Below are 23,872 nucleotides of genomic sequence, written 5' to 3'. Positions count from 1 at the left end.
ATTACAACCCAGTTATGGAAGTTTTGTGAAACAACCCTTACCTCCTGTTTGCACTCTGATATTTTTTATTCATCTTTCAAAAAAGTAGCTGATGGGGCCTTCAAGGCAGCTTACCCGCCCTGAAAGTGTCTGCCTGGTTTTCTCTGCTCCCCCACTCCCACCCCAACCCTGTTAAGGAAAAAAAGATACTCCTCCCTCACTTTCTGATGACCTTCTTTTCTTGTTGGCAAATCTGTTTTCCCTCCTGGCAGGAAAAAGTGAAGGCTTTTGTTTCCCAAGGGCATTTTTGAGAGCTAGAAAAACCATTATTACCCAGAAGATTCTCAACTTCCTCAGGGCTCCCAGCGGGATCAGGTCACATGCCGGTCCCCAAACCTAACAATGGCAAAGGGGAAGACAACCCAGGTGCCTTGTCTCCCCAAGATCTGCCCTAGTTATGGGGTCTGGGTGGGGCATAGACCCTGGGGAAGAAGAGAGATACTAAGTTAATATTAGGGGTGTGGCTGATTCAGAGAGGCCATCGGGAGGTAGGCAGCCCTGCAGGGCAGCCCTCGGTGGGGCCCAGCCTTCCTCATTCTGGGTCTTATTTGCTGCCACCTGGTGCCGGGGTATTTCCATCAGGACCAACTCCGAGGCACTAGAAAAGCAAGATGGTGAAGATTAAAAAAAAATTCTTTTTAATTTATTGATTTTAGCAAGATAGTAAATGGGAGAGAGAGAGAGAGACAGACAGACAGGAACATGGATCTGTTCCTGTATATGCCCTGACCCGTGATGGAACCGGCACCCTGGGCACTTCGGGTCAATGCTTTAGCCACCCTAGCCTGCCCTGTGGACTTCGGACTTGCCAGCCCCACAATCATGTAAGTCAGCTCCTTAAAATCTGCCTCACCTCTTCTCTCCTCCCTCCCTTCCTCCTCCCTCCTTCTCTATTTCCTCCCTCCCTCCCTCCATCCATCCTTCAATTTATGCTATTGACTGTTTCTCTGGAGAACCCTGACTCCCCAAGTCCACACTTTGCTCTGCAGTTTGATGTGGCCATGCAACTAAGCCCTCTCCACTGGACAGAGAGAGGGAGAGAGATAGAGATAGATAGAGATAGATAGATAGATAGATAGATAGATAGAGAGAGAGAGAGAGAGAGAGAGAGAGAGAGAGAGAGAGAGTGTGTGTGTGTGTTATCCTTGCGGACAAGCAATAACCTGGCCGGAATGATGGAGCCCAGGCCCCGCCCCTGAAGGCCCCGCTCAAACATGTGTCTCCGCCCCCCCCCCTGCCATATTAGGTCACGCCCCCAGCAAACGCGCCCACGTGAGGCCCCGGCCCGTCAATTGGCCTCGCCCCGCCCGTCGCAGGCGGATCTACCCGTGGTTCTGCTCTGCTCGGCTCCGCGACGCACTCGCGTCCCCGCCGTATGCTGCCCCTGGGTGGCCTGGCAGCTCTCCGCCCGCTGCCCCGCGCTCTCCGGCCCGCTCTCGTCGCCGCCATGAGCACCGGCACCTTCGTCGTCTCGCAGCCGCTCAACTACCGCAGCGGGGCCCGCGTGCAGCCGGCGGACGCCTCGGGCAGCGAGAAGGCCTTCGAGCCCGCCACCGGTACCGGGGTGGCGGGGCGGGGGCGGGGCGCATCCGGAGGGGCGTGGGGAAACCTGGGCGTCCCTCCCCGGGGTCCACCCTCTCTGCGCGAGAAGCAAAGTTGGGAAAGGAAAGCCTTGCTCGAATCCTCGGTTGACCATGTGCTTGGCGCTGCGGCGGGAACTGGGGCGGACGAGCGGGAGGTTTCTGGTTTGTTTTGTTTTGTTTTGCTGGGCTTTGTGGGGAGAGAAATGGAAACGTTTCGTGCAAAGCGAAAGGCCTGCTGCCGGAGCGCCAGGCTGGCTGGCAGGGGACCGAACAGTTTGGGGTCCATCGATCACTGTGGACGAGTGAGCAGCCCTAAGCCGCCAGCCCCCTGTTGACTCCAGAGCGAGATGACCTGCTCTTTCTGTTACCCACTTGCAATGTGTGGGGTCCTCAGCCCCTCGCTAAACTGGCTGTGCCTATTTGTAATAGAGTGGCAGGTTTGCAAAACTCTCTGGGAAGAAAGCAGAGCCCCTGGAGTTCTTGTGGGAGGGGAAGGAATGCTGTGTCAGCATAAACTAGTCCGGAAGGGAGAGTCAGTCTCAGCTCTGGGTTTATGAGTTGAGGAAAACTGATCATATTTTGTCCCAGAACAGAGATACCTAATAAGCTTGGAGTAAGAAAAGGAGACACTGGATTTTTCGTTTTTTTATAATGGAGAGAAAAAAAACACACAACTTTCCTGTGTTTAGGAATTATTGTTTCCTGATGTTGCTGTTTATTAACCATGCTCATGAAGTGTTAGTGCTATGCGATAATTTATATAGACTATAGCCTGGGGATTTAAGGTTGATTTTACAAGGATCCCTGAGCTACTCAAACCTTTGTTAAGGGGTGTGGCAAGATTAACCACTGGGAAGTTCATGTTCAATAGGGGAGGGCGGGGGTCCTGAACCACAAGTTCAGGGTGTGTTTGGGGCCTGGGACTAGAGCTTGGCTGATTATGTAATATGGTTGTTTCTCTGCAGAGAAGTCTGCAGCTTTTATTAGATTCTTAAAGGGGTCAGTGACCCCCAAAATAGAGTTAAGAACTGCTGCATGTGAGTGGTTACTAAGTCAAACCATACTTAAAAGACAAGAAGGGGCTGGAAGAGGAAACTTGAATCCATAATACTCTGAATGTGTGCAACGGTGTGAAGTCATACTGACTTGTCTTGTCCTTCTAGGCCGGGTGATAGCTACTTTCACGTACTCTGGAGAGAAGGAAGTCAACTTGGCTATTCAAGATTCAAAGAGTGCCTTCAAAATATGGAGTAAAAAATCTGGTCTGGAGCGTGGCCGAATCCTTCTGGAGGCTGCCAGGATCATAAGGGTGTGTTGGTGTGTTTTTAATTTATTCCCCTCCAAAAGTTTTTTTTGCATTGCCCGGTAGAGGGCCCTTGAGGATGGTTTGCAAGTTCAACTTCAATGCACTGTTAGGTTATAACTTTTTTTAAATGAAATTGAAATGCATTTCCCTCTGCTCACCTGGATCTGTTCAACCAGTTTTCTTTCAGGCCGTTCGGTCTGGACCTTGGCTCCCTGTGCCATCTGCCCGGCCAGCTTCCTGTTGCGTCTTTGTTTGAGCAAGCCTCCAGTGCTTTGCAGCTTGAACCTCAGAGAGAGGGACAGAGACAGGCAGACAGCAGGAAGGGAGAGAGATGAGAAGCATCAATTCTTCCTTGTGGCACCTTAGTTCATTGATTTCTCATATGTGCCTTGGCCTGGGGGGGCTACAGCAGACTGAGTGACTGTTGGTCAAATAAGTTTTTCTTTCTTCTTTTTTTTCTTTTTTCTTTTGTATTTTTCTGAAGTTGGAAACGGGGAGGCAGTCAGACAGACTCCCTCATGCGCCCGACTGGGATCCACCTGGCATGCCCACCAGGGGGCGATGCTCTGCCCATCTAGGGCATCACGCTGTTGCAACCAGAGCCATTCTAGCGCCTGAGGCAGAGGCCATAGAGCCACCCCCAGCGCCCGGGCCAACTTTGCTCCAATGGAGCCTTGGTTGCGGAAGGGGGAGAGAGACAGAGAGGAAGGGGAGGGGGAGGGGTGGAGAAGCAGATGGGCGCTTCTCCTGTGTGCACTGGCCGGGAATCAAACCCGGGACTCCTGCACGCCAGGCCGACGCTCTACCACTGAGCCAACTGGCCAGGGCCAAAATAAGTTTTTATTTTTTTATTTTATTTTATTTTTTTTTCATTTTTCTGAAGCTGGAAACGGGGAGAGACAGTCAGACAGAATCCCGCATGCGCCCGACCGGGATCCACCCGGCACGCCCACCAGGGGCTACGCTCTGCCCACCAGGGGGCGATAATCTGCCCATCCTGGGCGTCGCCATGTTGCGACCAGAGCCACTCTAGCGCCTGAGGCAGAGGCCACAGAGCCATCCCCAGCGCCCGGGCCATCTTTGCTCCAGTGGAGCCTTGGCTGCGGGAGGGGAAGAGAGAGACAGAGAGGAAAGCGCGGCGGAGGGGTGGAGAAGCAAATGGGCGCTTCTACTGTGTGCCCTGGCCGGGAATCGAACCCGGGTCCTCCGCACGCTAGGCCGACGCTCTACCGCTGAGCCTACCGGCCAGGGCCAAAATAAGTTTTTAAATATGACATATGTTTGCTCGCTTTTGGTGTGGGAGATAGGCTGTAAGCTGGCAAAGTTGTTATAGCCTAAGGCAGGGGTCCCCAAACTACGGCCTGCGGGCCACATGCGGCCCCCTGAGGCCATTTATCTGGCCCCCACCGCACTTCCAGAAGAGGCACCTCTTTCATTGGTGGTCAGTGAGAGGAGCATAGTTCCCATTGAAATACTGGTCAGTTTGTTGATTTAAATTTACTTGTTCTTTATCTTAAATATTGTATTTGTTCCCATTTTGTTTTTTTATTTTAAAATAAGATATGTGCAGTGTGCATAGGGATTTGTTCATAGTTTTTTTTATAGTCTGGCCCTCCAACAGTCTGAGGGACAGTGAACTGGCCCCCTGTGTAAAAAGTTTGGGGACCCCTGGCCTAAGGCTTAGTTTTAAGACTAAACCTTTCCCATCCTGGGGTGGTGTACTCTCATGAGGAATCCCATTATGCCTCAGATAAGTGACTTTGTATCAGAGACTTTCTTGTTTGTATATTGGATTAAAGGTTTTGATTTCTACAATATAAAATGGGGCAGACTGGGAGCTTGCTCTCTCTTGGTTCCTGAGATTAGCATTGGAGAGCAGAGAGCAGAAAAAGGCCACGTGGAGGAGAGGAGTGGCAGCCAAGATGGTGCAATGCTGAAGGAGAAGCCAGTTTGTGCAGAGAGAAGGAGATGGGAAACAGGTGAATAAGGCTGGTGAGGTTAGAAACCTTTGATTCTAGTAAACTTGGATAAGTATGGTTTTGGGAGCCCTGAATGGAAAGGGAAGTGTTTTCCCACTGTGTGTATTTCTTGCCCACCGGGTGCAAGCTAGGATTAAAGCTAATGGCCCACCAATTCTTGGCTCCGTTGTTTCATTACCGTCTGTCCGAATCTTATGCAAACCTACATGGACCAGGCGGCTGTGAGCGTGGTCGTGCCTACTGGCTTTACAGTGACCCCTTGCTTGAGCCAGCGACCTTGGGCTCAAGCTGATGAGCCTTGCTCAAACCAGATGAGCCTGTGTTCAAGCTGGCGACCTCGGGGTCTCGAACCTGGGTTTTCCGCATCTCAGTCCGAGGCTCTATCCACTGCGCCACTGCCTGGTAGGCTGAACCTCCTTGTGTTGTAAAGTACTGTACCTTAATCCACGGGTTATGGAGAGACTGTAAAGTATTTTTCCTCACTGAAAAAGGAAGGGGCCCGTGCCATGAAGTGTGGAATAATAAAAGGCTTTATTGACTACAGAGCGTTCCTGTTGGATGAGGTTCCCTGGTCCCAGGGACATGGAGGCCAGGGAAGTCACATGGGGTGACCTGTGTGGGAGATATTTAAAGGGTCCCGTCTAAGGTGGTCGAACTAATATGACGTGGTGAAATCTCACTGGGTGGCAGACCGTTGCTTTTTCCAAAGGGCTCCTGAGAAGTTCCTTTTGGCGTGCTTGGTTGTGGGCAGGCAGTTCTATCCAAAGTTCCCAGGTCTAGTGTCTCATGTGACCGCCCCCCATTGATGACTACCCCACATTCTGATCTTTTGTGTTAATTAGGGGCGCCTCTTATTTGTCTGGTTAGTTCCTGCTGATTAGGGGCATCGTGGGGAGGGGGAGATTGGAAGGTGGTGGCTTTGAGGGGTGTCAGGAGGAATATCTGTTTGGCCGTGACTGGAGAAACTTCGTGGATGGGTCCTGTAAGGATTTAAAAAAAAAAAGAGGAGTAATAGGGGGATCTGCAGGGTTCAGCCTTTGGTGAGCTGGAGGTGGTTGGGCCCAGTGGTTCCAAATTGCCAGCAATCCTGCATGAGGGTAAACTTGAGGTGAGAGACATGGTTAGAAATGAGGGTAGCATTGATTATGGGGGAGCCCTTGGTATTGAGGAATGGTAGGAGTAAGTGGGAAGATGCTGTCAGCTGGATAGTGGCTCCGAGACTGTGTAGAATATCTCGACCCAGAAAGGGTACAGGGCACGATGCCATAACTAAGAACGAGTGCGAAAAGGGGATTCCGTCCAAACTGCATGTCAGGGGTGGCGTGCGAAGGGGAAAGGAAGGGGTCCCATTCATTCCCATAACCAAGACCTGTGAGGGAATTAGAGGTCCAGAGTGTGATGGCAAAACTGTACGGGCAGCTCCCATGTCCACAAGAAATGAGATGGACTTACCTGTTCTTATGGCATTACCCTGGGTTTGGTGAGGATGATGGGGGATTTCCGAGTCCAGGCTGTGTCAGGGTAAGCTGGAGGTCTAGGAGTTCGAATGATGGGCCCGTCTGGCTAGCTTGGCCTCCCATCTGAGCGGCCTGTCCTCCACGTAGAGATGTTAAGGATGAGCCTGCTGCCCAAAGGGGGCAGTTGCTCTGCTAGTGACTGGGCTGCTTGCAATTAGGGCAGGGTTGGGTGGCCTCAGGCAGGAGCACTGCTGGGACCAATGACCCTCCTTGCCACACTTAAAGCAAGCTGCTGGTGGGATTCCTCTTTGCGGCCCGGACTTAGGTCGAGCACCTTCTGTGCCTTGCCCCTGTTGCTCTGCCGACCTTAGGGCTGCCACAAGAGCCTGGGTTTGGAGTGTTACCTTCTGCTGCATGTGGGCCTGGTGAACAGCCTTGGTCTGTTCCTACTAGTCATGACCACTGAAAATTTTAAATGCCATGTTCACAGGTCCCGGATAAGGGTCTGGGGGTTAAAATAAAAGGAGTGGTACTCCTGGGGAGCCCGGCACCCAGATCTGGCCAGAAAGGTCTGAGCCAGAGGCAGGACAGGGCCAGAACTTCCTGCAAGAAAATTGGGGTTGGGCGTCCTGCAAACCGGTGTAAGAGCCAATGGCAGGCTGAGAATGGCCTGATAGAGGAGGGGCTTAAGAACACAGAGGAGAAGGGAGGGGCCCCTGGCCAGCAGGGGAGGAGAAAGAGAGACTGATATTTGCAGGTGAATGAGAAACAGGATCCAGCAAAGAGAGGAGAGGGGGCTCTTGGAGGGAAGAGACCCAAGTGAAAGAGGTCTGCAGAGGGACCAGAGAGGGGTCCTGAGAGAAGGGCGCCCCCGGGGGTCAGGCAGGAGGGGGAGAGAGTTGGGGATCGGGCAAAGGAGGAAAGATTTGGAGCGGAGGGTTTAGGTGAGATTTCTCTGGCCGGAAAAAGAGCCTGCACCCTGTAGCAGGTGGTGCAGAGATTAGGACGGGAGTGCGAATAACTAGAAGCCTTGAATGTAAGGGATCTCCAACCATTTCCCAGCTTTTTTCGGTGATAAATTGGTGAGGGTGTTAAAACTGAAAGTCCCTTCAGGAGGCTACCTGGTCTGATTATCCAGTGGGTTCTGTGGCCTGGCCACAGCGGAGAAGAACAGTTTCTTCTTCTTTAGGGAGGGAGAGATTTCAGATAAGGCAACTCCAGTAGTATTTTTGAATTAGGTTTAGATTCCTGTGCCCCGACGGCCATCCTCAGTTCTCGGAGTGGTCAGAGTTAAGCATTGGCGTCCTGCAACTCAGTTTCTGGCCACCAGATAGTCAAGTAAAGTGGATGTGCTTGTGACGTCTCCATAGGCACACACGTACTCGGAACGGAAAGAGGTCCCTGATGCAGCTGAGGTTTCGGACAGGGAGTCTCGGCAGAAAGAACTGAGGGAAGACTGGAGGCAGGGGATTTACCGCACCGTGTGCTGAAGTGGGTGGAAGGTCGGAGGTCCTGGTTCTTTCTCGGAGGGGAAGGGAAGAGGAGCAGTCCTTACGGACTTCAACTCCTCCCGGCTTTCGGGGCCGTAGCCACAAAGTGTGGAATAGTAAAGGCTTTATTGAGTACAGAGTGCTTCCTGTTGGATGAGGTTCCCTGGTCCCGGGGACATGGAGGCCAGGGAAGTCGCATGGGGTGACCCATGTGGAAGATATTTAAAGGGTCCTATCTAGGGTGGTTGAGCTAATATGACATGGTGAAATCTCACTGGCTGGCAGATGGTCGCTTTTTCCAAAGGGCTCCTGGGAAGTTTCTTTTGGTGCGCCTGGATGTGGGCGAGCGGTTCTAGCCAAAGTTCCCGGGTCTGGTGTCTCATGTGACCGTCCACCATTGCTGACCACCCCACAGAGACACCAAGTCCAAATGAATTTTTGAGGAGTTTATTAGCCGGCTAGCTACACGGGGCACAATCCCAAATCCTGTAGAAAGTCCCCACCATTCTGTGGCTGATTTTATAGACCAAATCACATACCAGTTGGGGTGGATAAGGAGGGGCTTGTGATCCCTTTGTCTAGAGGTATCCATTACTCTTACGACTTTAGGATGGGAGGGTGACTCAGAGTTTAGGAATTCTTAAGGTACATAACATTCTTTTCTAAAGGCTTTTAAGAAAGAAGTGAAGGGATTCTTAGATAAGTTCTATCTTTCTTACTCTGTAAATTATGACTTATCTGACCCAGTTGTCCTTGCAAGCCAGGAAGGTCCAGGAGCATTCTTCTCCCTTCACTCTCCACAGAAAGGAGGGGGCAAGCAGCCTGACTTTTCCTCTTTAAGATTTTATTTATTTATTTTAGAGAAGGGGGGAGAGAGGGAGGGGAGGAGCAGGAAGCTTCAACTCCCATATGTGCCTTGACTGGGCAAGCCCAGGGTTTCGAACCGGCGACCTCAGCGTTCCAGGTCGACACTTTATCCACTGCGCCACCACAGGTCAGGCAAACTTTTCCTCTTTAAAATGGCATTGCCAGTACTAAGTTTTAACAGTTCTTTGGCACCTTATCACACTTTCCTTTTGAACTAGGTGCACTTGTCTCTTTTTACTTTCTCCTCTGATGACTCTAAGTTCTCCTTCCAGTTTCAGATTTGTTTTTACCTTAATTGCCTTGGGAAGAGGTCAGAGATTCATACACATTCTCCTCTTACAAAGCAAAGTTAAAGTTTTTTACAGTCTTAAAAAGCAAACAAGCCTGACCAGGTGGTGTCGCAGTGGATAGAGCGTCAGATTGGGATGCGGAGGACCCAGGTTCGAGACCCCCAGGTCGCCAGCTTGAGCATGGGCTCATCTGGTTTGAGCAAAGCTCACCAGCTTGGACCCAAGGTTGCTGGCTCGAGCAAGGGGTTTCTCGGTCTGCTGAAGGCCCACGGTCAAGGCACATATGAGAAAGCAATCAATGAACAACTAAGGTGTCGCAACAAAAAACTAATGATTGATGCTCCTCATCTCTCTTCGTTCCTGTCTGTCTCTATAAAAAAGAGCCTGACCTGTGGTGGCGCAGTGGATAAAGTGTCAACCTGGAAACGCTGAGGTTGCCGGTTCAAAACCCTGGGCTTGCCTGGTCAAGGCACATATGGGAGTTGATGCTTTTTGCTCCTCCCCCCTTCTCTTTCTCTCTCTCTCTCCCCTCTCTATAATGAATAAATAAAATCTTTATAAAAAAATAAATAAAATTATTAAAAAAAGGAAAAAAAAGAAAAAAAAAAGCAAACAAGCTAGATCCGCGTTGCAGGGAATTATAAAACTCAGAAGGATATAGACCAGAAGCACGGAAATCTCTGAGGTAGAGAAGGGGTTGGGGGAGAAGCAGATGGACGCTTCTCCTGTGTGCCCTGACCGGGGATCTAATCCAAGATATCTACACGCCAGCCTGATGCTCTACCACTGAGCCACCAACCAGGGCTGCAAATATTTCTCTTACATATTTAATCCTTTCATCTTCTTTGGGGAGAAAAACACATTATTTAGGTCTTTTTTTTTAGGTCTGATTTCCCAAATGTTTTTGTTTTTTCCGAAGCCATCTCCGGCATCTTGAACTTGTAAGTTACAACTGGGAACAGTATGTGAACAAAGGATTGATGAGTTTGAGTGTTAGAAGTTAGTGCTGTACATCTTCGGGAGAATTAATGCCATGCGTGGGCATCACTTTGTACCTGCTGATTGCATAGTGGGCTATTTTGCATAACTTTCCTAAAGACGGTTCTTTTCTACAGTATACAAGCAAATACATGTGTACATATGTAATCTTCACTTTTTAAAACAGTCTTTTTCATATGATCTTGAAATGTCTTAATTCCAGGACAGTTAACTTGGTGGGAGAACAGGGCAGCTGCTTACCAAGTGGTGCATGGTAATGTGTTAATGGCCCCCTTTGGCCCACAGGAGCGGAAGGATGAAATCGCCACTGTGGAGACCATCAACAACGGCAAGTCTGTCTTTGAGGCCCGCCTGGACATTGACACCTCCTGGCAGTGCCTGGAATACTACGCGGGCCTGGCTGGGGCCATGGCTGGTAATTCCCCCGCCATCCTTCTGCCACCTGCTGCCCAGATTGAGGGGGCAGAGCCCGGGGAGAGGGCCAAGGTTCCGGGAGTAAGATGGGCCTCCGTCTCCCGCATTTCACGTCATGCACGTGATCTCCTGGATGCCCGGGGGTTTTCTAGGGTGACCATGGGTGTGAGGATGGCGAGTACTCCTCCTTACTTGGGGAGGATGCTCAGAAGCAGGGAGAGGCGGGGTGCAACGTGCAGGGGGCGCCCTGTGCCGCCAGCAGCCGGGAGGCTGGTGGGGGACAGGTGAGGCCAGATGTTGGGGAGGCCCTGGGAAGAGCAGACCCACCTCCTTTTTGCTCCTGTCTCCCCATAGGCGAGCACATCCAGCTGCCAGGTGGCTCCTTCGGTTATACCCGGCGGGAGCCGCTGGGTGTGTGCGTGGGCATAGGCGCCTGGAACTACCCCTTTCAGATAGCCTCCTGGAAGTCAGCCCCAGCGTTAGCTTGTGGTAAGAGAGTGTCCCTCCACTGGGAGCCTGTGCCCTCTGCCCCACCTGTGCACACTCATGCACACTCATGTGTACACTCACACACATACTTTGCACCTCAAAAGGCCTTGGCTGGGCATGCGAAGCCTCAGAGAGGACGTGTCCACTCCGCCGGCCCTGAGGGAGTTTGCCTTGCGGGTTGAGCACACACACGGCATCTTTGTCATTCCTGTCTGTGTGTACCTCGTCTGGTTCTGTTTTGGGGAAGGAAGTTAGCTGTGGCCTTGGAGGTCTTTTCTGTCAGGCTGAATTAGATTTGTCCTTGCTGTGAGGTATCTTCCGTTCTGGACGTGAATGTCTGCGTCGGACAAGCCTGTTGAGGAGTCAGATTTGGTGGGACAGGGAATGGGTGGTCTAAGAAGGGAAGACACCCTCCCCCCGCCCGGTTTGCGTTGAAAGGAAGGAGGCCCAAGGCTCCTGTGACGGAAGCCTGGGCTGACCGGCCCCAATCGCCATCCCATACCAGGGAGATGGATCTGTGGGCATGGACATCTGTCTGAACAGGCGTAAGGTTGGGGGTGTGTGTGTCAAGGGGTGGCCGCCTTCTGTTCCCCTCTGTGCTCCTGTGCACGCCTGAGCCGTGGAGGGGAAATAGTGCGATGCTGCGGCTTTAGAGACTCGGTGCATTCTTTAACCTTCCCGGTCTCCAATCGCAACTTTTGTAGACTGAGACTGATCCTGCCTCTTCCTTCTGTGAAGCAGGTGTCAGATGAGATGACACAGAGGGACATGCAGGTGTGGGATGGTGGGTGACTGAGGGGGCATGTGGTTTGAGGTCCCTATAATGAGAGACCAAAGGAGGAGGAACAAAGTACATTTGTGCCTTGATAACGCTTTTGGCCCAGGATTTGGTGGGACAGGGAATGGGTGGAGATGTTCTTGCCTTGTCCCCTAGTCCTGTCCCGAGATGATCACCCACGTGTGTGAGTGTGTGTGTTGGGCTCATGCAGGAAATGCCATGGTCTTTAAGCCGTCCCCCTTCACGCCCGTGTCTGCCCTGCTGCTGGCGGAGATCTACACACAGGCGGGGGCGCCGCCTGGCCTCTTCAACGTGGTACAGGGAGGGGCCGCCACGGGCCAGTTTCTGTGTCAGCATCCCGACGTGGCCAAGGTCTCCTTCACTGGCAGCGTGCCCACTGGCACAAAGGTGAGATCGCACCTTCCAGGGCAATGCGGTGGCATCGGGCTGTGGATGCCAGGCCCCTAGAGCCCCAGATGGAGGCCTGCCCTCTGACCTCTCCTGGCTCCTCATGGGAGGGGGCTGTGGGTCGAGGGAAACTTCACACGTGAGAAGGAGGGGCGGACTCTCAGGTAGGCGGAAGCCATCACCTCCTATGTCTCAGGCAAGCCCCGGGCTGCCACATGTGTGATGTGATGATTCCACTTGTCTGCAGCTGCCACCTCAGAAGGAACGGTGTTTTTCTCAGTTTATTTCACATTCATTGTTGAGACCTTAATTAGTGCTCTGAGCTCTGACTGCCCTGAACACAGTCTGCCCTGTCCTTGACCCATGGGTGAGTTGACAGGATTTTAAAAATGAATTCCCTCTCCCGGATGTATGCTCCTTGGTCTGGCAAAGGATCTTTCAGTGGACGGGGGCAGCGTACATCGATCACAGGCTGTGTAGTCCACAATGACGTGGGAGGCCAGGGTCCAGGCCCCCCCCCCCCTGCGTGCCATCTCCTCTGTGCTTGCCTCCTGAGTGCGTCTGTTCTCGTTCCCTAAGATCATGGAGATGTCGGCGAAAGGAATCAAGCCGGTCACCTTGGAACTCGGAGGCAAGTCTCCCCTGATCATCTTCTCAGACTGCGACCTGGAGAACGCCGTGAAGGGTGCGCTGATGGCCAACTTCCTCACGCAAGGCGAGGTGCGTGCTCGCCCCGGGGAGGAGCTGGAAGGGTGTCTCCACCCCTGCATGAAACAGAGTGTTCTAGAGAACCTTCTTACTTGGAAATGAGGTCAGACATACAGGAAAGCTGCACAGACAGTGCAAAGAATTCTCCTGAACCTTTTTTTTTTTTTAAAGATTTTATTTATTCATTATAGAGAAGGGAGAGAGAGAAAGAGAGAGAAGGGGGGAGGAGCAGAAGGCATCAACTCCCATATGTGCCTTGACCAGGCAAGCCCAGGGTTTTGAATCGGCAACTTCAGCGTTTCCAGGTTGATGCTTTATCCACTGCGCCACCACAGGTCAAGCTCTCCTGAACCTTTGAGCTGGGTTTCTAAAATGTTAATTATGTTTACTTTGTCATTCTGTTTGTCTGTAATATACCTATCACTGTTTTTTTTTTTTCTGAACTGTTCAAAAGTTGCCGGCATAAGATCTCCAACCTCTAAGTACTTACGCGTTTCCTGAAGACAAGTACGTTCTCTTACGTAGCTCAGTGTACTTGGGAAAAGCAATAGGCTGTTACTCAGTCCGCAGATCTTATTCAGAGTTCTCCTTCTTTCTTGACCTCTGTCCTTTTAGCAGAAGAAAACAAATTTTTTTCTGTCAAAGATCTAATGGGAGAGGGTCATCGCCTTTAGCCATCCCTTTTGTCTCCTTCCATTGGGAGCAGGTCCTAGTCACTCTTAGCTTTCAAGACCTGGACGTTTTTATAGGGCAGGGGTCCCCAAACTTTTTACACAGGGGGCCAGTTCACTGTCCCTCAGTCCATTGGAGGGCCAAACTATAAAAAAAACTATAAACAAATCCCTATGCACACTGCACATATCTTATTTTAAAGTAAAAAAAACAAAACGGCAACAAATACAATATTTAAAATAAAGAACAAGTAAATTTAAATCAACCAACTGACTAGTATTTCAATGGGAACTATGCTCCTCTCACTGACCACCAATGAAAGAGGTGCCCCTTCCGGAAGTGCGGCGGGGGCGGATAAATGGCCTCAGGGGGCCGCATGTGGCCCGCGGGCCGTAGTTGGGGGACCCCTGTTATAGGGTATAGTCCATTGATTTTGTGGAAGGTCCCTCCATTTGGGTGTGCCTGGGGGTTCCCTTTGATTGGATACAGGGTTTGCATTATTTCCTCCTCCACCCAAAAAATCCCACCACAAAAGTGATGTTTTGTTCTCAATGGTGTCGTTAACTTTGATATATATATATATATTTTTTGTATTTTTCTGAAGCTGGAAACGGGGAGAGACAGACAGACTCCCGCATGCGCCCAACCGGGATCCACCCGGCACGCCCACCAGGGGCTACGCTCTGCCCACCAGGGGGTGATGCTCTGCCCCTCTGGGGCGTCGCTCTGCCACTACCAGAGCCACTCCAGCACCTGGGGCAGAGGCCAAGGAGCCATCCCCAGTGCCCGGGCCATCTTTGCTCCAATGGAGCCTTGGCTGCGGGAGGGGAAGAGAGAGACAGAGAGGAAGGAGGGGGGGGTGGAGAAGCAAATGAGCGCTTCTCCTATGTGCCCTGGCCAGGAATCAAACCCGGGTCCCCCGCACACCAGGCTACCGCTGAGCCAACGGGCCAGGGCCAACTTTGATAATTTTGATTGCTTGTTTCATGTGGTTCTTCGTGCAAAGCTACTGTTTCTCGCTTCAAGGTCACTAACTGTCAGGTGAGACACAGAGAGATGGTTCTGTCCCCACCAGACTGAACCCACACCAGTTTAGTGCCCTTTTGATGTTTGCTGGGAAATAGCGTTCATTACAGTGCTCGCCGCATGGTGATATTTCGAGTTTGTTATCCCTTCCACGTTTATTTAGTTCACTTTTTACTATGAAAATGAACATTCCCTTGTCTTCTGTTTTTCATTTCTTTACTTCTCTCGCCACAGACCTGTGGGCCCTTATGTCACACTGTGGGTTAGTTTAACCCACTGCTTGTGTATTTTGATGCTCAAATACTTGTACTTGGCAAGGCAGGTGAGAGTCCCCTTCTGTGACCTTGTGATGTTTCCTCACCCGTCTTTGAGCACTTACCTGCTGGCACAGCGAGCTGTCCCAGATGCGCCTCGCACGTGCCCTGGCAGCAGGATGCGTCTAAGGAGCCCTGGTTTCGTTCAGTGGTCGATGGTATTGAGAGACCAAGGTCAGGGTGCCAAGCGGGCTTCTTCCTGGTTCTCCTGCCTCCAGACCTCTCCCAGGCCGGGGCTGGGGGTAGATGTTGGTACCTATGTTTGTACATCCATATGCATATACATGCACATGCATACTTGCACACACATCTACTTCTGTATTAATAACAACTCGCTCACACAGATATCTCCAATCATTCCGCTGCTACAGGGTTTATTTTCGCCTTCCCCCTTCCACTGTTATTCTCTGAAGGAGAAGTTTGGTGTCTGTTACCTGTTGAATGTTTATTTAACTGCTCAGCCCTAGAATACGTTGATAGTGGTTTCAGATTTGTGAAAAATAAACCTTCTAACGAGAGTTCATATTTTCTTTTTGTGGCAGTTCTTCCTGTCTTTGGCCTGCGGGCGTAGTGAAAATTGTGTGTCCAAACAGTTAATCGGGTCAGTTCTTCCTTCACCACCTTCGTGTCCAGTAACAAGGTCACTTATTTCCGTTTTGTTTCATTTGAGGTTTATCCCTCCCCCCCGACTTTGAAGTTTTGTCTGTTGTGATTAGGGGAAGTACTGACGGGGTTCTAGGTGGCAGAATTTTACAGAAAGCCACACAGAAGTGTTGGTCCTCCTGCCCGTGTGTGACCCGTTCCCGTCCCTCCTGGAGGCCGCTGGCCCTGTCGGTTTCTGCTGTTCCCGTCCTCTGTTTCTTTTTACATGAGTGAGCAGATACTCATGTATTCTCCCACCTCTCTCTCATGCACGGGAGGTGGCGCATCAGAGGTATTTCCTTGCCTGTCGCTTTCTGGTCTGACACATCCTGGAAATCACCGTTTCACTCTGTAGAACTCCCCCCCCCCCTTTTTTTGTACCTGCCAGGTGTAATTCTTTGCACAGCTGGTAGCATGTGAACAGGATTTATGTTCTTGTCCGTGGGAGAGTGAACACTCACTATTTGTGATTTTGGACAGTAACATAGGCTAGGAAATGCCCTCCATTTTTTTTTTTTTTGCCCTGCATTTTTATTGGGCTCAAGGCCTGAGTTCTGAACTGTTTTTACTCTGTCTCCTCCCAGGCTTCCTTATTCTTAAATGTGCAGCCAAGTCAGGGGCCAATAGGAGCAGATAGGAGAGGGCCTGAGGGTCATGTGGATTTATTAAGGGCCTTAAGAAAATTTAAACGAACACAAAAAGATGTAAATTTTACCTCAGGGGGCTGACGGTTTGTACTGAAGGAGCAACATGTCCACAATTACATGTGTGATCCCCTTCAATGTGGAGGCAGACAGACAGACTCCTGCGCGCGCCCTACTGGGATCCACCTGGCATGCCCGCTAAGGGGCGATGCTCATCCCCTCTGGGGCATTGCTCGGCTGCAACTGGAGCCATTTTAGCGCCTGAAGTGGAGGCCATGGAGCCGTCCTCAGTGCCTGGACCAACTTTGCTCCAATAGAGCCATGGCTGCAGGAAGGGAGGAGAAACACAGAGAGAAAGGGGAGAGGGGGAAGGGTGGAGATGGGTACTTCTCCTGTATGTCCTGGCCAGGAATTGAACCTGGGACTTCCACATGCCGGGCCGATACTCTACTGCTGAGCTAATGGGCCAGAGATAGGGGTAACTTTTAAATTATTTTTATTTATTTTATTTTATTTTTTTACAGAGACAGAAAGAGAGTCAGAGTGAGGGATAAACAGGAACAGACAGACAGGAACAGAGAGATGAGAAGCATCAATCATTAGTTTTTCGTTGCGCAATGAACACCTTAGTTGTTCATTGATTGCTTTCTCATGTGTGCCTTGACCATAGGCCTTCAGCAGACCGAGTAACCCCTTGCTTGAGCCAGCGACCTTGGGTCCAAGCTGGTGAATTTTTGCTCAAACCAGATGAGCCCACGCTCAAGCTGGCGACCTCAGGGTCTCGAACCTGGGTCTTCCGCATCCCAGTCTGACGCTCTATCCAATGCGCCACCGCCTGGTCAGGCGGGGTAACTTTTATAGATGGAAATAACCTTTAAAAGAGTACACAAGTGTGTGTGTGTTTGTTTTTTAAACTTAAACCTATGGGATTGTCTCCTCCTTTCTCCTCATTTGCACACTGGTCAACTTGTGTCTGATTCTCAGGTTTGCTGTAACGGCACGAGGGTGTTCGTGCAGAAGGACATTCTTGACAAATTCACAGAGCAAGTGGTGGCGCGGACCCAACGGATAAACATTGGAGACCCCCTTCTGGAGGACACCAGGATGGGCCCTCTCATCAATCGGCCTCACCTGGAGCGGGTCCTTGGGTTTGTTAAACAGGCCAAGGAGCAGGTGCAGAACCCGGGGAGCCAGGGTGGGACGGGATGGGACAGGGCGGGAGGAATGAGGGGAGAGCCGTTCCCCCCTGCCTGGGAGCTGGGCCCGTCCTGTGGCCATCCCCCCCTGCTCTGGGGCCTGAGGCCATGTCCTGCTCGGTCCTCATGGCAGAGTGACTGAGTACACGTTTGCCTGGGAATGCGGGTGGGGGTTGCATGTTTAACATCATGTGCGCATTCTGTCTTCTTCCTTGGCAGGGGGCTAAGGTGCTGTGTGGGGGAGACCTGTACGTTCCTGAAGACCCCAAACTAAAGGGTGGATACTACATGAGACCTTGTGTGCTGAGTAGGTCCTCTTCTTGTTGGCTTTTAAACGGTTTGCGATCAGTATCAGATGGAAAAGAATTCTTACCAAGACTGTGTGGGGTGTCAAGCAAGGGATGGCGTATGGTGTCCCTCCACCCATATTTTAAGAAATGGAAGTTTGTTACCTCCAAGCTCCTGTGCTCCCCTCCATGGGACGACCAGGTGGGCTCATTCACTGAAGCCTTCCAGGTTCTCCACCTGTTATTCTGGAAGGCATGGAGATCAAAGGAGAGAAAGTGCATGTTTGATAAAACATGAAGTAATGGATTTTGTTTCTCAAGAACAGTGGTTGGGGGCCCTGGCTAGTTGGCTCAGTGGTAGAGCATTAGCCCAGTGTATGGAAGTCCCAGGTTCGATACCTGGTCAGGGCACACAGGAGAAGCCCCCATCTGCTTCTCCACCTTTCCCCCTCTCTTTCCTCTCTGTATCTCTCTTCCCCTCCCACAGCCAAGGCTCCATTGGAGCAAAGTTGGCCCGGGCCTGAGGACGGCTCCATGACCTCCGCCTCAAGCGCTAGAATGGCTCCAGTTGCAGTGGAGCAACAGCCCAGATGGGCAGAGCATCACCCCCTGGTGGGCATGTCGGGTGGATCCTGGTCGGGAGCATGCGAGAGACTGTCTGACTGCCTCCCGCTTCTCACTTTGGAAAAATACAAAAAAAACAAACAAAAAAAACGATGGTTGGGGACACGTCCATCTTTGAATGTCAGGACATCATCGTAGCAGTGCCCATTCATGAGACAGTGTGGTCATTGTCCTAAAAGTTAGGTGATGTAATAAGAACTTTTAGCACCACCTTTCAAACTAAAAGCCTCCAGGTTTGGGTGGTTGGGTACAGTGTTATCCACTGTCCTCACCCAGGTCCCTCACCGTTGCTTGGAGGGGGGGGAGGAGGACCGCTACTCCGGAGGCTGCTGCCCCATAATGCACATTGGTATCCGCTGTGTGCCGAGAGGTCCGTGGGCTTTTGAAATTCATGACGTGGTGACTGTGCTGGTACATACATCCTGGTCTCCCCATAAGTGGTTTATGGGTAACTGAAACATGGAGTTAGGATTCCACAGAGGCTGTGACCCCAACACTTAGTGTCGAGTTGTCCTGCGTGAGGGGCGTCCCATGTGTAGCCACACTGGGAACAGTGAGGGACTTTCTTTGAAGCCATGCACCTGACGGTGCCCTGTGAAGTGAAGGCCTGTCAGGGACCCTCACGCTGTCTGACTTGCCATCCTGCTTGCAGCCAACTGCAGAGATGATATGACCTGCGTGAGAGAGGAGATCTTCGGGCCTGTTATGGCCATTTTGCCATTTGACACCGAAGCTGAGGTTCTGCAAAGAGCCAACGACATCCCTTTTGGACTGGCCGCCGGCGTGTTCACCAGGTATGTGGGGAAGCCCATCTCCCACACCGGCTCCGAAGGAGGGGCTGCCATCTCTGGTCAGACGGTGACTGATGTGTTCCCAGTGGCACTTTCTGTGAAGTCAGAAGATGCCAAAGTAGCATTTGCTTGTTTACCCTGAATGGCTGGAGAGCCCCACTTTGGAGTTTAAGCTGAGCCGTAGGCTTGGTCGATAAAAAGTCTACCGTTTTGCATTGATTTATGGGATAAATATGTAAGGCGCCTGTCTCTGCCTTACATGAAAATGTATATGTCCAGGAATTTTGAAACCTGTCACCGTACAAGTACGGGGCAGGGTTCTTCCAAAGCACGAATGGTAGTGGCTTCAAGCGATCCCTACCTGGAATGCATCGTAACACACGTCTACATTTTTCTCTTGACTACTGCACATTGAGGGAGTATCCAGTTTTAACGGTTGTAAGTCATGTTGTGATTGATGTCTTTTTATGTAAACTCTAATTGTTGTAATACAAGCAAAAAGTGATTTGGAAGCGAAATGCTTTCGACGTGGTTGCAATTGCGCGGTCACATGCAAGCTTGGGCAGACTGTCTTTGTCTGTCACAGCAGTTTTCAGGGCCGCTGCCTCCTTGGGATTTTCCTTTTTTTTTTTCCAGAGACAGAGAGAGTGAGAGAGAGGGATAGACAGAGACAGACAGACAAGAACGCAGAGAGATGAGAAGCATCAATCATCTGTTTTTTGTTGTGATACCTTAGTTGTTCATTGATTGCTTTCTTATATGTGCCTTGACCGCGGGCCTTCAGCAGACCAAGTAACCCCTTGCTCGAGCCAGCGACCTTGGGTCCAAGCCGGTGAGCTTTTGCTCAAACCAGATGAGCCCGTGCTCAAGCTGGTGACCTCGGGGTCTCGAACCTGGGTCCTCCGCATCCCAGTCCAACGCTCTATCTACTGCTACACCGCCTGGTTAGGCTCTTTGGGATTTTCCCGTTTCTGTGGCAATAAGCAAGGCGACAATCTTTCTGTAACTTTGCGGTCCAGGACCTGGGGAGGTGGCCCGAGTCTCCCTGGGGACTTGATGGAACCACGTCTCTGAGCTCTGGAGGGAAGGCTGAGGGGCTGCTGCTTTTTCATAAACAAAGAAACAAAACCTGTTTTTGAGAGGAATTAGCACAGAATTGAGAAGGCACAGGGCTCCCCCATCCACCTGTGCCCCCCTCCGCACAAGCACAGCTTCCTTTTTTATCAACCCCCCTCCCCCAAGACAGTCCATCTGTTATAACTGATGAGCCTGTGCGAACATGTCATCGTCACCCCAAGTCCCCGCCAGGGTCCGCCCTGGGTGCAGCACTATGCGTTCTGCGGGTGTGAACGGACACCCAGCACCGTGGTCTCACACGTGCCATGTCTGCGCCCTTGCAGCCCAGTGTGGGGGTGGCACTTGGACTGGGGGATGGAGTTGGTTTAGTCTCGGCTCTCGCTTTGCTGCCACGACACGGGCAAAGGCCAGTCACAAAGGAGGCGACTTACGGGCGTTTCCGTTGTAACAACTTTGCTAGGATAGTTCATGTACTGAACAGCTTGCCCATTGAAAGGGGCCAATTCAGTGTTTTTTAGTTTATTTACAGAGTTGTGCAACCACCCCTATAACCTGATTTTAGAACATTGTCACCAGTTCAAGAGCATTGAGTCACTCCTTGTTCTCACCCCCAGCCCCTGGCAACCACCAGTCTACTTTTTAATTTTTTTTTTTAATTTTAGTGAGAGGAGGGGGAGGCAGAGACAGACTCCTGCATGCGCCTCGACCAGGATCCACCCAGTGAGCCCAGCCCACCAGGGGGCGATGCTCTGCCCATATGGGGCCCTTGCTCTTTGCAACTGGAACCATTTTTTAACACCTGTGGTGGAGGCCATGTAGCCGTCCTCAGTTCCCGGGGCCAACTCGCTCCAATCGAGCCTTGACTGCGGGAGGAGGAGAGAGAGAGAGAAGTGAGGGCGGGGGGAGAGAAACAGATGAGCACTTCTCCTGTGTGCCCTGGCAAGGAATCAAACCCGAGACATCTACACGCCAGGCCAGCACTCTACCACTGAGCCAGCCAGCCAGGGCTACTTTCTGTCTGTGAATTTGCTCATTCTCGGTATTTTACATAAATGGAGTCATATACAGTGTGACCGTATGTGCTTGGCTGCTTTCACTGAGCATGTTGCTCAAGGTTCATATGTTGGAGCAGGTGTCAGTAGTTGATTCCTCTCTGTTACCGAATAACATTGCATCATGTGTTATAGCGTGTTCATGCCATGCTGATGGATACTTAGGTGTCTCTGCACTGGGCTGTTGTGAGTAATGGTGGACATCCATACGCGGGTGTCTGTGTTAGACCTGACAGTCGGACCTCCAGGTAAAGTGGCAACAAAGAAACCGAGTAACCCACGCGGTCTTCCTTGCAGGGACATCCAGCGAGCTCACCGCGTAGTGGCCGAGCTGCAGGCCGGGGTCTGCTTCATCAATAACTACAACGTCAGCCCTGTGGAGCTGCCCTTCGGTGGATATAAGAAGTCAGGTGAGGAGCCAGGGACAGGCAGGCCCACTGGATCTCTAGGGGCATGGCCGTCATTCAGCCCTTCCCGACCAGGGTCCTGAACCTGTCTGTCCCAGAGTCACCGGGGAGAGTGGACAGACTCCTCATCCCTACCCCTCAGGCCCTCTGCCCGGTCTCTGGGCATGGGTGTCACCTGGCTAATGTACATCTCTGAAAGGCTTATCTCGTGGGTAGAACTGCTCCTTTTCACAGTGTGTGATCGCTGTAGGAATAAAACCACATCCGGAGCTCCCATCCCAAGAGTGTTTGCCACCATCCACTGCGGAGTTGCTAGGTTTGTTTTGGGTACCGTGACTCTGAAGTTTCAGAAAGCATATATTGTCTTCTCCATTAGGACCCATTAATATCCCTTCATCCGGTACTTATCAGTTATTGTCATTGTCTCTACACCGGAGGGCACATGAGTGCTTTCCTCGAGCCCTGCCCATTCCTTCCATTTCCTCAATGATCACATGGACCTGTCGCCGTCCTGGTGGCAGTTCTGCACGCTCAGTATGGCAGGAGGAGTTAGCAACACTTGGAGTATAGCTGTCACTTTGGGTTCCCTCTGTGAGGTCTGCTGCCTGTAAATGTTGACTCGTTTCCTGTACTCTTCTCATGAAAGCGGGTCTGGACTTTATGGTCCAGCCCCTGGTCTCTGCATACGTTAATGGCCATCACAGTTGGCCACCATGGCAACCCTGACGAACGCTGACGAGGTAGTGGCTGTTGATTTTTTTAGTTGGTCTTTTCCTGGCTTTCCCTAACCGTGGTCCGCTGGTCGTCCTCGCCCCTGTGGGTGCCCGGACGAGCTGTGCACACAGGCCCACATGCAGAGGGGGAACCGGGCGCTATTGTATTATTATGGAACTGTCAGCACCGGGAGAAGTGTGGCCTCATGGGGCCTCCTTGGCCACTTTCCATGCCCCATATCTAACCTTTGGGGCAGTGCCCACGGGTATGCCTGGTGGACAAGAGAGGGACAGAAGGATGGCAGGTCCACGAGCACCCCGGCCCTACCGCCCAGCCAGCTCTGCTCAGGGGGATTTGGAAACAGCTTGACAAGCGCCTTTGCCACTGAATGGTGCCCTCTGCGGACGTGCATTTTTGGGGACTGGGCCCTGCCTTAGGAGCAAGAGCCTCCCCAAGTCTGGGGCAGGCTGACAAGCAGGGCCATGCCGGGGTGCAGCTCCTTGAACCCCGAGCCTCACGCACCGGCCATCTGGCAGCGAGTGGCATGTGCTGCCAGCGGGGCGCTTTCCCATGCCTTGCTCTGCAGCCCCTGGGTGCGCCTGAGGACTTCGGCTTCAACTCTTCCGCCCTCTGTTCCTCCACAGTCTGCTGGGCAGTGCCGTGTCTGAAGGTCACTGTGACTCTCCAGACCGCTGCACTGATGGCTCCTTGTCACCCCTTGTCTCCCCACCAGGGTTTGGCAGAGAGAACGGCCGTGTGACAATGGAGTATTATTCACAACTGAAGACTGTGTGTGTGGAGATGGGGGACGTGGAATCTGTGTTTTGAAAGCAGGCGGCCAACCCCGTGGTCCTGTGGGCTGAGGATTCGCGAGACCAGCAGAGGCAGCGCACGCGGCATGTCCGGGATTTGGTCATGCAGGGTCCGTGTCTGGCTCCACGTCACTGTCCATTGCTCACTCCTCTTCCCAACAGACGTGTGCAGATGTGCCTTTAGATTCTAATCAAGAAAGTGGTGATTTTCCTGCAAAGTGATTTTCTGCGTGATCTTGAACAGCCAGTAACCCACTTCTGGGACGGGACTGGGATGAAGCTTGTCCCTAGATTCGACTCCCCGCCTCCACCTGCACTCCCTGTGCAGTTCACAGTGAAGAATGGGTTCCCCTTAGGTCCCCCAGTGGACTCGGATGGATGAATTCAGTTCACTGACCTGCTTTAAGCTCCAGCCCTTTGACATTCCCCCCCAAGAGCTGACAGTTGGGACAGAGAGGGGATCAGACACTGGACGGGTCAGCCCGTGGGAATGTGAGCGTGCTGGAGAAAGTGTTTTGTGTCTGCTCCGGGCTGTGAGGGGAGGCCAAGGGTCCTCTGTCTCTGAGCTCCAGCTCGCTCTCTGCACCTCGACACTAACCTGTTAACTCTGCAGATTACCTGCATACTCCTGCAGTGTACTGGGATCAAATAAAGCACACGGTTCATTCTTTCTGCTTCCTGCTTTGAAGGTAAACACCTCTCAAGGTCATTTAGGACGCAGGCTAGGGCTGGCATAACGTGCAGATGGTAATGGGTTTGCCCTTCTCTGGAGTAGGTGCCCACAGTGGCCCCAGTTTATATGTGGGC

At 51.8% G+C, this 23,872-nt stretch overlaps 1 protein-coding gene across 1 annotated transcript; it reads left to right on the top strand.

Annotated features, from left to right (window-relative positions):
- Nucleotides 1-1,347: 1,347 nt before the first annotated feature.
- ALDH9A1 (aldehyde dehydrogenase 9 family member A1) lies at nt 1,348-23,733 on the top strand. The gene is made up of 11 exons (XM_066371372.1): nt 1,348-1,595; nt 2,786-2,931; nt 10,296-10,425; nt 10,779-10,913; nt 11,903-12,099; nt 12,679-12,819; nt 17,090-17,278; nt 17,521-17,608; nt 18,865-19,006; nt 21,430-21,542; nt 22,987-23,733. The coding sequence occupies exons 1-11, from the start codon at nt 1,415-1,417 to the stop codon at nt 23,079-23,081; spliced, it is 1,557 nt and encodes a 518-aa protein (XP_066227469.1). The 5' UTR covers nt 1,348-1,414; the 3' UTR covers nt 23,082-23,733.
- The last annotated feature ends 139 nt before the right edge of the window (nt 23,734-23,872 follow it).

Source organism: Saccopteryx leptura, chromosome 2, assembly GCF_036850995.1.
Source record: "Saccopteryx leptura isolate mSacLep1 chromosome 2, mSacLep1_pri_phased_curated, whole genome shotgun sequence".
Lineage (NCBI taxonomy): Eukaryota > Metazoa > Chordata > Mammalia > Chiroptera > Emballonuridae > Saccopteryx > Saccopteryx leptura.
The sequence above is the reverse complement of the archived record's forward strand: the minus strand, read 5'-3'. Positions and strand labels throughout refer to the sequence as shown.

Bases quoted from the DNA above. Each gene is read 5' to 3' on its own strand.
- ALDH9A1 (XM_066371372.1), top strand. From the start codon at position 1,415: ATGCTGCCCCTGGGTGGCCTGGCAGCTCTCCGCCCGCTGCCCCGCGCT. The intron at 1,596-2,785 runs GTACCGGGGTGG...TTGTCCTTCTAG, and splicing joins GGCCTTCGAGCCCGCCACCG to GCCGGGTGATAGCTACTTTC. The intron at 17,609-18,864 runs GTAGGTCCTCTT...TCCTGCTTGCAG, and splicing joins CATGAGACCTTGTGTGCTGA to CCAACTGCAGAGATGATATG.